At 38.0% G+C, this 12,315-nt stretch overlaps 1 protein-coding gene across 3 annotated transcripts in view; it reads left to right on the top strand.

Moving 5' to 3' along the window:
- Positions 1 to 8,348, top strand: part of gabra1 (gamma-aminobutyric acid type A receptor subunit alpha1) — a 38,735-nt gene extending 30,387 nt beyond the window's left edge. For all 3 annotated transcript variants that reach the window (XM_015961394.3, XM_015961395.3, XM_015961396.3), the window contains exons 9-10: positions 5,432 to 5,634; positions 7,822 to 8,348. In XM_015961394.3, the coding sequence (XP_015816880.1) occupies positions 5,432 to 5,634; positions 7,822 to 8,142 (524 nt within the window). In that variant the 3' untranslated portion in view covers positions 8,143 to 8,348. The remainder of the gene's footprint in view (positions 1 to 5,431; positions 5,635 to 7,821) is intronic.
- The last annotated feature ends 3,967 nt before the right edge of the window (positions 8,349 to 12,315 follow it).

The following is a 12,315-nucleotide window of genomic DNA, read 5'->3' as shown; positions in this document are numbered from 1 at the left end:
TTACACGTTTGCAGATAATTGCAAACAGTTAAATGTTTATAGCCCCCAAACACCTTGTTGTATGCTGAGGACAAATGTAAATCCTCCATTGCCTTAATACTTCATTGAAGATTTCAAGAAAAACAAAAAGTCTTAGTCCCCATTTCTTTCAACATCTTATTGCTCATCGGAGAAGATGGGAGATGTGTTTCCATGACAACAGAGCTTGTCAAACACAGTGAAGTATAGGAGGTACCAAACAGAAGAATTGTTTTGTGAGGGTGTTTATTACACAGTGCCACTGCATCCGTGCTCCCCAGTCAAAGAAAACCATTTACTGGCAAACAAAGTATTTGACATATTTGCATCTGGTCTCAGTCACAATTTGTTCCGTCCAGCTTTATTTCAGCACCTTTTCACAGTAGTAACCCCTTTCAAAGTACTCATTCAGCATTTTAAAATAGTACATTTTATGCAAACCTCATTTATTTTGAATAAAATGGTTTAAATTTGTCAAAGCTGGAAGCCTCTTTGAGATATAATTCAGTCTAAGGGGCTCTGATAAGGTGCAGCCCTGTGAACTAGATTATTTAAAGGGGGCATTTTATGCAAAACTCATCTTTTGCACCTTTTTGATCATGTGGGTCTCAGACCTGCCAACCTTGTCAAAATTTTTTGAGTGCCACTTGTGCGTCGTTTTTTCGCGGACTTTTGCAACTCCATTGCTTTTCACGCTGTAATCTCCCCATTCACTGGATGGAAAATGTTATACACACACACACATACTTGCTCATAGTTCTTATTTTGACTAGTAAGGTTGTAGACTTACAGTTTGACCTGACTCCAAAGTATCATGTATTTTAATATTAAACAGTAAAACTCTAAAGTTTCCTTGTATAATATGTGCGCTTATAGAAGGTACTTGCATTAAATTATTTCAATACAAATTAATAAAAAACATTTGTATGTATTTAATGGTAAATATTTATTTTGTAAATATCAGTAGGTGTTTCTGTTCTCAAGAATGTAATATTGAATTGGCTTAAAGCACATATGCACACATCACCAGGGCTAATTTAATAATTACCTGCAGCTCCCTGTTGGCTTATGTCCACATCATAATTGCAGATTGTGCAAAATGCATGGTGAGGGTCGCAAGCATGGCAACTGTTCTTGATATTAGGAAAAAAACTTCTGACACACATGGACCCTCTTCTTTTTGGCAGGTCTGCTAACCATTCCCTCCCTGTCTGCTTCTCACTCATCTGCCATAGCATGAGTTGCAAAATGAGCTGCGAAAAAAAATGGCTGCATTTTTAAACTGTATAAATAATCACATTCCTCCTTATATTCAGGCCAAATCTATCTGCAATGGATAAAGGAAAACACACACACACACACACACACACACACACACACACACACCACACAGATACACAGCTGCCTCTTTCTCTTTAGTCGCAGATTTTTTATTTTTTCACCCAGATTTCGGCTTGAATATTCAACAGTGAAAGTAACGTTACGCGTTCACATTCACCAAAAGATGGCCGGTCTGGCCCACTGACACACACATGTGCACGCACACACGCACGCACACACACACACACACACACACACACACACACACACACACACACACACACACACACACACACACACACACACACACACACACACACACACACACACACACACACAGTTTAGCAGAGGGCAGGATGAAGCAGGGAGGAGGGGGGTGGGAGTGTTACGCTATAGGTTAGGCAGGATAGTTTTTCTCTGCTTTTCTACGATGATTGGCTTAAACTTCTTCACCACGCTGCTGAGTCGTGTTTCCACAGAACTCAACTCACATATCCACAGCTTTTTGCGTAGTTTAGAGAGGTGAGTCATACCAGCGTAAATAGATGCCAAATTGCGTACTGGCTACGCAAAATGCATACAGGTTGGCAGGTCTGGGGGTCTCTTCTGCCTCCATAAATACTCAGGGTTTGGTTGTTGGAATCATGTGCCTAATATAAGTTGTTTCAAAAAGTCCCTGTTTGTGATGTCACAAATGGGAAAGGTAAAATAGAACCACTTCTCACGTACAAAAGAGCTGCTGCTGGAGAAGCAGCAGCTCTACTATGAGCCCCTCCCAGACATTTCAGAACTTCTCAGCTTATAGCAGCCTGAGTAGGGAGTGGGTAGGCACAGCTAGCTCCAGCTTGTTTTCTAAAAGTGAAACAAGCTGGCTTATTCTGGAAGGTACTGAAAATGGCAAGAATAAAACAGCTGAAATTGTGAGAGGGATTTATTGCAAAGAACTTCATGGAGATGTTTTGGTATCAACCATTGAACTGTTACAATTTGACAAAAAAAAGTCATAAAATGTCCCCTTTAAAACCAAATCACCACCTTTACCTAACTGCAATGTGTTGGTACCAAACTCAAAAAGAAGAAAGTAAGAAAGAAATCTTCAAATGTCAGAGTTCTAATCTTTAAAGAGATTTAAATTACAAGGATGGTGAAGTTAAAATAGTTCTAAGGCACCACCATATCTCTTAAATCCGTACGTGGACTTTGAGTTTGGGACAAACATTTTGTTTCTTTGTCAAACATTACTGTGGCCGGCACACCACATCAATGGACTTCAGTAAATCCCAGATGAGCTGCCAGCTTAGACAAATTGTCAGCATTTGTTGCCCTTGCAGCAAGAAAAGGTTACCTAATGACTCCATTCAGTTGTTACCTACATGTCACCCACCTTTCATTACTAACCTTGACCCCTTTATTTCGCTTTACTCCATATATCACCACAAACATATAGGGCTTCACCCTCACATTACAGATGTATTTAGGTTACCTATAACAATGTGATGTATGAGGCTGCACTCATGTGACCTTTTATTCTTTGCCTCCATCCTACGCCTCCAGATTCCTAGTTAAGATGCAGTGGACGTTAGGTGGTGCTCTTTTGTGCTAAAGCGCTTGCTGTTGCCATAACCACACATGATTGCTGGCTAAATCACTTTTCTCTGGCAGTTCTCCAAAGGAGTCGAAGTCAGAAGCAGTGATGCCTCTATATTAGAGGTCCAATCTAAAATGCTTTAAAATATGATAGCACACTACTGCCTCCAGTAGATTTACACATTCATGAATGTGGACCTTACAGTGTTTATGAGTGAAACGTAACCATGATGTAGGTGAATATGTAATCATAGCAGATTGATATTAAAGATGTCACATTTAAAATAAATGCATTTTTCTCATTATGTAATTTCAGAACAATAATCAGTGCATGAATAGCCCATTCAATGTGTCGTGCTTGGTTGTGGACATTTATATTTTAGTTCTTCAACTGATGAGTTTATTCACTTATGAGTTCTAGCTACAGCAGCTAGTCTGCAGAACGATGTGAAAAAAGAGTGGGAGGAAGAGGAGCTTGTGATTCATCACTTAAAATTTCATTAGAAATAAGGAGGGAGTAAAAAGAGAGTTTCTGAGAGATGCAAACACGAACTTAGCAGCTACTTTTGCATATTATAAGTGGTGGGAACAATTGCACCAACTGTGTGTGTGTGTGCGCGCGTGTGTGTGTGTGTGTGTGTGTGTGTGTGTGTGTGTGTGTGTGTGTGTGTGTGTGTGTGTTTGTGTGTGTGTCAGTGGAAGAATACAATCATGTCGTTGGGGATTTATTTTTCTGGGTCAACTATTATTCCTTGCTAATGCATGTGCCCTTTATTTGACACGTCTTTGTCATTGTGAAGCGTTTGCAATTAGTGTGCTGTAAATAACGTCAGTATTTGTTCTGAGTTCAGATTTTTTTAGATGTCTTTTTTTTGTGTGTGTTTTGCATTCATAAATTTCAAAAAAGGCAAATAGGGAATAACGGAGGTGAATACTGCACCAACAGATACTGTAGGTTGTATCCATCAGAATACTCGTAGTAAAATACAGTATTAATCTATATGTACATGTATGTTGTCTGAGTGGTATTGTGTTTTCCCTTTAGTTTCATTCAGAGAGGAAAACACTTCTGTACATGTATCTGTCTGTTGGTATTCATTTATTCATATTGTAATCACAAAAAAAAAACTCGACGTAAAAGGACAATTTATATTGCACTCACATTTAAAAATAAATCAATAATAAGCACAGAATATAAGGAAATAAATACACACACATACATAAATATGTATCATTAATTATTTTGTGGTAGGAGTGGGTTTTGGCAAGAATCTGGCGATACGATATATATGATAATACAGCAGAGACGATACGATATATTGGGATACTAAAAGCCAGATGATATGTTTAATTATTAAGATTTCACTGATTTGGAAACTCAGGTCAGACGCTTCCAAGACACATCCAGTGTTATCGGGAGATCTCATTAAGTTGTGAAAATGAAGGCAATAAGAACTGCTGCCACCTAGCAGTTGGAGTTTGTATTGTACCACACAAAAACGGTAAATGTCGGAATGTAAATTTTCTATTAAAACAGTCAATACTGTGCTTTTAAATATCGATTCAGTGTCAAGACACAAAGTTTCACAATATTTCAGTGCATCAGTATATTCTTACATCTCTATTTTTAGTGCCATGTCTGCATAAATCATTTGTGTGGAAGGATAACGTCTGCCTTTATTAGTTAATCCACAAACCAGCTGTTCTTCATCCAAGTCCAAATGGAATCAGGATTCTGTGTAGCTGGGACCAATTTTTCTTGGTGTGTAAACATCTGCACAAGCCAATATGAGCAGTGCATTATTAGATTTGCTATGACCCAGTTACTCTTCTGGTTATCAGTGTCTTATCACAGCTCTCGCTGGGTGAGCTAGCTGAACTGAAAATGGTGTTTGTAGGCCGACAGAGTGCAGCTTCTGTCAACCTATTCTGATCCATCATACCATGTAAGATATTTTGGACTAAAGAGGTTTTCTATTATTTATGATATGTTTGGGTTTTCCTTGTGGATTATACCTCTGTGAACAAAATGGATGGATAGAATTTATTGTATCTCTGAAAACAGTTTATTTAAAAAAATAGAGACAAGACGTGATTTTGCTGCTGAAGTCTTCAGCAGTATAACGAGTCAACATCAATTTTAAGAACTATTAGTCATTTTTAAAATGTCTAAGACATTTCTGCTGCTTAGACTGTAAATACAATGACTTTAATATGATTATTAAAATACTTTTTCATGTTCATAGTATACCATGCTTTGAGAGTTGCCAAAAAATGTACTTGAATTTAAAGTAAACACATATTTTTACAATATTTCCAGTTTCATATGATGAGAAATGCATCACAGATTCAGATTTTTACAATGACTTTACTGCATTTGCTGTCATTGTAAATCTTCAAACAGTGTTCTAAATGAAAAAGGCAAAAAGGCTTAGCTTAAAGAATAAAGGATAAAGTAAAGATGAATATAATGGAAAGTAACTTTATCTTTTTCTCTGTTATGCAGGAGTTACCACGGTCCTGACAATGACTACTCTCAGCATCAGCGCCAGGAACTCTCTTCCTAAAGTGGCCTATGCCACAGCTATGGACTGGTTCATTGCTGTCTGCTACGCCTTTGTCTTCTCGGCCCTCATTGAGTTTGCTACAGTCAACTACTTCACCAAGAGGGGTTATGCTTGGGATGGAAAAAGTGTGGTACCTGAGAAGGTAGGTTGGGCATCAGTGGTTTATTGCCAATACGTATACCAAAGATCCAATTCTATTAAGGTGCACAAGCAGCAAAAACACTATACTGTACAACATAGCTCTTAATAGTAATACACTAGTGAAAAATGTTTTAAAATGACTGAAATCAAATACAAATCAATACAACAAATCAAAGAAATGCATCTTTCACAGTATTAAAATATATCATATCTGCAAAAGATTTAATCAGATTTGAAAGAAAGAAAGACTTACTGTCAATCAGTAAAACTAAGGTAACGATCAGATTAACAGCTCAGTATTAGATAATGGAAGCATCAGCAGCGCTGAACAGCAACAGAACGTCACTGCTTGAAATAGAATCCGTTATAGATTATGGGGGTGATTCAAACCAGCTGCGACGCAGAAATTTTCAAGTACTTTCCCAGAAGCGGCATGCCGTGCCACTACAGATGAGCTCGGGTTCTTTTTTGGCGGAGAGCCGCTTCTGGATCATGACAATTACCGCAGTTACCATAGAACTAGACAGGAAGTCACACACTCTGAAATTTTTCATATAAACACACCCATAACCCAAAAATTCCACTATCTCCGCTCCGCGGAGCTGCGCTCCGGTCCGGCACGAACTCCGCAGCAAAAACGGTCCCGTTGTAGTCAATCAGAGCTGTTCCACTACTGAGGCCGTGCGACGCAGTGCGCCTCCCGCCGTTCCTCCATCCAGCAAAAATAGGGTTGATTCTATTTTTGCCGGACGCCAGAGCACCTCCACAGTCAATGGACAGCAACCACAACCGCCCAACAGGAAAAGGAGCAAGCACAACTTCCGTTATTTCACAATAAATCGATAAACAAAAAGCGTTTTTTGTTCATACGCACAGGTTTAACAACTTTTAACAACTATCAATGGCGGTTGAACTTTAAATGCACAAAAGTAAGCCATAAATAAAGTTTCCACTATCAAAGTAGTCACACTTTGTTGATCCAAACACGGCTGATCTCTCAACACAAATGATGGGCAGATTAAACAGTTCATTTTGATGCTTCTCCCACACAACGGGTGTTTGGATCTAACTTCCGCGTTTATTGCTCGGACTGTATAGCAAGATCTCGAAAATCCAGCGCATGCCTGTTTGCGCACCTCAGGTCTCCGCACCGGAGCAGAGCCATTGTAGAGTGGGTACAGTATAATTTGAGTCCGGAAGCGAGCGGCGGCGGGGGCGGAGCGGAGTGGAGATAGTGGAATTTTGGGGTAAGTGTTGCTCAAGTTACACATCTCCACTATCTTCTGGTGTAAAGTAATAACTTCATGAGGGATCCTATTTGTGGCTGTGGCTCATTAAAGTCAGCAAAACACTTGTCACGATACTGCGACTTTGATTCCCACCCATCTGGACTCACGACAAAGAAGGCTGTTGGTGGTGTAGTATCCAGGAAACATCAGCAAACGCCTCGGCCAGTAGAAGCTAACCATTAGCATTAGCAACTCCTACACATGGAAGAAGCTTCTCCATGCTTGTGTTATCAGTGGAGATAAAACATCAATGTTGTAAGTCAGTGGTAGAGTTGTGTTGTTGTTATCCAGTCTGAGGCAAAACTGCCATCAGAAGCTCAGCTGTGACGTGGCTCACTTCCATTTCCTGAAAATGCTGCATAGGTGTTTTCCTTTCCCAGAGTACGACTTCCAAGGCATTCATTCCTACTAGAGACTGCTGCTAAAGTATTGATTAAACAAGTGTTCAACACTTTTAAAACTATAATAAGAATCTAGTTAGATTTATTAACTAGTTTTAATAATTCCAGCCAAGCAAAATTTGCTTACCACACTGGCAGATTTTTCTTTTTTCTGAAAACAAGACAAGAATTTTTAAGACAAAAAAATTCGATAATGTGTCTAAAAAAAGAGGGTTTTTTTATTCTTACTTAGAAATCATGTTTTGCAGTGAAGGGTTGCACTTAACTGAAAAGCAGTAGCTTTTACCTCCAGATTGTCAAAAATAAAATAGTTAAATTTTTGTTTTACCAATCTGAATGCTGTATCTAGCACGCTCACAATTCTCCAGCCGCTTTAAATGAATAAATATTCTTGGATAACTCAGAATTAGACCAGTTTTGTGGTAATTGTTCATCCACTGGATTTTTTGTATTTCACCCTTCCTCTTCTTCTTCTACTTTTTTCGATATTGTAATCAGCAAAAGAAGAAGAAGGAGTCTCTCCTCAAGAAGAACAACACTACAGCCTACCCAACTGCCACTGCTACACCTTTCGCCCCTAATCCTGCTAGGAACCCCGGATTGGCCACAATTGCAAAAAGTGCCCCACCACCCCCAGACGAGCCCAAGGAAGAGCCCAAACCCAAGCCTCCAGAGGCAAAGAAGACCTTTAACAGTGTGAGCAAGATTGACAGGATTGCCAGAATAGCCTTCCCTCTGCTCTTTGGAACATTTAACTTGGTCTACTGGGCAACCTACTTGAATAAGAAGCCCAAATTACAGGGGATGGTTCCAACCTAATCCATGTTTAATCTCTTTTCAATTTTATCTTGTTTCATTTCCTTTTCTTATTTGTTTTACATACACAAAAAAAGGTTTATTTTGAGATAAACATTGCATTCATTCTGGTTTCAAAGCCCAGTTGTTACATTGCTTATATGGTAACCTAAATTTCTTAGGATTTGGGGGAAAAAAAAAAAAAGATACAAAACAGGAAAAAGAATTTATCACAGACTTTTGAAAGGGGTGTTGTTCAGGTCTAAGATGATGCTAAAAAAAACAATGCTACTATATATATTTAGCCAAGAGACTATTCTACAACTTTACAGAGCCCAAATGTGTCAAGGGACGGTTGTTTCAGTGTTTGTTTTCTTGTTTGAGTGTCTTTTTATTTTTCCTTTAAAATCTCTCTAAGGCACTTGTGAATATGCATGGGCAGGACATTTTATTATTTATATTTATTTATTTACTCACATTCAAGGCAGCATTGACTGATGGCCTATTGGTTCGTTTGATGTCACCAGTGCTAACGCTGATTCTTTTCATTTTTCTTCAATTGTTTTTAAAAATATCTTCCATTCTTTGTAGAATGTCTATTAGAATATGTCATTCTTTAGGGGAAATACTATAAATATATTTTATGGTTTCTGCAATAGCAATAAAACATGTCTCAATGAACGCTGTTCATTTAGGGATCAAAACACATAAAGGTCCACCATCCCTGTGCTCAGCATTGAGAATATATTAATTTCCTTTCACTGCTTTGTAAATACTATTAGGTGTTAGAGATGTATTTATTTTGAATAAGCTTTGAAAAGAAGTGTAACTAAAGAGGGTGTTATCTGAATCCCCGGTTGGTAAATTCTTGATTTTTCACATTTCTTTTCATTTGGTTTCTTTATATAAAAAAAAAGGCTTTAAACAAATAGAAGCTATATAATTCATGCTTAACTGACTGTTTCTCACTGAGTTAACATTCCACCAAAAACATCTTTCACACTCCGGTTAAATTTTATTCAGCTGTGTGTCTGTGCACACGCAGACGGCATCAGAAGCAGCGAATAGGACTTCGATACGCTGAGATTGGCTGAGCAAGAATGTAAAACCATTTTCAATCTTTGAGTGCATTTTAAATTTGTGAAAATTCCGTAATCTGTTGGTTATTTTCTGAATTCTTCATTTCTTTCAGCCTTTTACCCACGTACACTGGGATCTCCTTTACTTAGAACAGCATTTAAGGAAAGTACAGTGGTGGGGCACGTTGAGACGGAGGAGAAGTGCCTTTTCCATTTTCAGAATTGAGGCTACGGTGGGTGATTGATGGCACGTCTGTATTCTCCATCCTACTGTGCCCCCACCCCGTTCATGTTCATCATAGTTCATGTAGTCACTGGGTTGAATATTGAGACATAACACTCAGAAAGTACCAGCTACACTGCCTTGAGTAACTCATGCCCGTTTGCAGTCATTTGTTGGTGAGCAACAGAGAGAGACGGAGACTGAAGGAGACAACGTGAAAAACAAAGCTTAGCTGAAGTGGCACTGTAATCATAGGTTAGCCGGTGCTGTGTTACACACAGAGGACTTGTCTTGTAGTTCAAAGGTTGTGATGAAGATGAATATATTTTTGTAGCATGATGTCAATCCCTCTTCCGATAACAGAAAACCAAGGTGAAAGAAATGCTCTTTTTGTGGTCTTTGACGTTGCTTGCTTCTTTTTTCTTCTTTAAAACAAGAACACACACTTTAAGGGGGAACTAAAGCTTCAGTTTTTGTGATGTGACTTTTCAAGGTTTCTAAACAGTCCACTTTAAATTATGTCAATGTAGCAATATAAATTAGCAAGGGCTTTTCTTGGGACCTGAACTTGACACTCAGTCTGGGGGTTATGTTCATTGTAGCTTTACACTGACCCATCTGTACTTAGCAGTTCTTTGTGCGTGCTGGACTTAGAATTCGACTCGATCCCACGGGTTAACGACGTTGGTCATTGCGTTGTGCTTTGCATTTTGAGTCTTCAGCTTCCGTTTGGTTTGAGAAAGTTTCCCAGAGTGACTGATTGCTGAATATTTTTAAGGCGGCACTGAACAGGTCAAGACTCATTAGAACTGTGGGGCTTCATCTGTGCAATGAATCATGCTTTGGCTGCAACAAACTAAAAAACAGATCAATGCTTGTGTCTTTAGAATAATTCTTTTCACCATGATGACCAATATCTCCCATTGGAAGTCGTATTATTGAGCATATGCAAGCAGTCCACTGTTCACAGCCACCTCATCCACAAGCAGAGAGATTCAAGGATTTGTAAAGGTCAGGGCAAAGAGTTGTATAAAGATGTTTGGATTTTAAACTATTGTATTTACGTTTATCATGAAGAAAAGTATATATACTTATGTAAAATACATAATGCATACAGTTTTAATTCTATAATTAAAGATGTTAGCTAAGATGATGATGAATATTGTTTGTATTATGAACCTATTGTTATGCATTTTGCACATGTAAGGGAACAATAACATTACATTTATGTAGTCAGCTTCGTGCTATGCAAGAACAGCTTTTAACCAGATCACCGATCTTTTCATGACCATTGAACTTTAGGTTTATAAACATAAAAGGCAAAAGAAAGAAATTAGCTTGACTTTTTGAATCAGTTGTGCATCAGTTAGCTCCCTGCCCCCTTCCACCGCCACTTTCGAACAATGGGCATACAGGGTGACATCAAAGAAAACAGTGGATTATCTTTTTTGTTTGAGCTTTGGATTTGCCAGTGGTTGAAGGGAGAACTGCTTTCATTGTTGATTGCACTTTTTCTCCGGGGTCATGCAATAAAGTGAATGAATGGAAAAAAAACAGGAGCTAAGAACAAGATAACCTTGCTATTGCTTTTTTCACTCCATTCAGTCCTTAAGCTTGTTAGTCATTACGAAAATGGTAGAAGGTGAAAATGTCGCTTTGCTTAAAGGATCATTGACTTTGTTTTGTATTTCCCAAAGCTGAATGATAATATAATGTGCACCAGACCAGAGAGTTTCGACAGCGTAAATGTGAATTTTCTACCGCAGATTTCCATTGGAAGTCTTATCCTCTTTTGTCAAAAAAGAAAAAAAAAACATTTCAAAATATTTTTCCAGCCAGATTTGGTTTTTGCTACATTTAATGCTCCAGAATGTGAAAAACGAAACACAGTGCAGTCATGAGCTTCCTACTTTTATCTCCACCCTCACAGGCATTTCAAATATGTAAATATCACACAGCTACAGGCCCGTTGCAGTTCTCATCAGCACCTGCTTTCCAACACTAAATCTTTGATTATTTCTAGATACCAACTGGAGTTATTTTGTTTTTTTTTCTTGTATTTTTAACAAGCGCAATATGTTCAGATTTTCACTGAAAACAAAACAAACAAGAAAAAAAAGATAAAAAAACATTTTCTAAAGCACAAATGTTGATAAGGGTGAGATAAATTGGGACAATACTGTGTTCGTCAAAGAACACACAAACTGCACACAAAGCTCACATATCCACGTACAGTACGTGATGCTGGTAGTCTGATGATACAGAAAAAGGGTTGTGGTTGCTGTAGATGAATTGGTAAACCTGTAAATGTTTTCTTTTGTTTATTTTGGTTATGATACGGCCCTGTAAAATCTGATTCTCTGCATTAGTCTTTAAATAAAAAGAAAACAAATGAATGCTGTGTTTGACTCTGTGTGTTTGATGCAGGTTGACACGTTCAGATTTGAAAATGAAGGTTCAGACAATTTCATGTGAAGCTATGCAGAAACAACAAATCCGCTGTGGACAGTACTTGAATGAACGCACATGAAATTGAGATGACCACTAATGCTGGTAGATCATTGTAAAAATTCCACTGAAATTTATAAAAACATTATTTTATAGACTTTAACATCACCTCTATGCAGCGGGGGAGAATATGTTTTTGACACATTACAGGTGCTGGCCAGTAAATTAGAATATCATCAAAAGGTTGAAAATATTTCAGTAATTCCATTCAAAACGTGAAACTTGTACATTATATTCATGCAATGCACACAGACCAATGTATTTCCGATGTTTATTACGTTTAATTTTGATATTTTTAGGTGACAACCAATGAAAACATCAAATCTGGTATCTCAGAAAATTAGAATATTCTAAAGGCCAATGAAAAAATGTTTGTTTCTCTAATGT

This window comes from Nothobranchius furzeri, chromosome 10, assembly GCF_043380555.1.
Source record: "Nothobranchius furzeri strain GRZ-AD chromosome 10, NfurGRZ-RIMD1, whole genome shotgun sequence".
In the NCBI taxonomy this organism is placed as follows: domain Eukaryota; kingdom Metazoa; phylum Chordata; class Actinopteri; order Cyprinodontiformes; family Nothobranchiidae; genus Nothobranchius; species Nothobranchius furzeri.
Note: the sequence above shows the minus strand (reverse complement) of the source record. Positions and strands in the feature narration are given on the sequence as shown.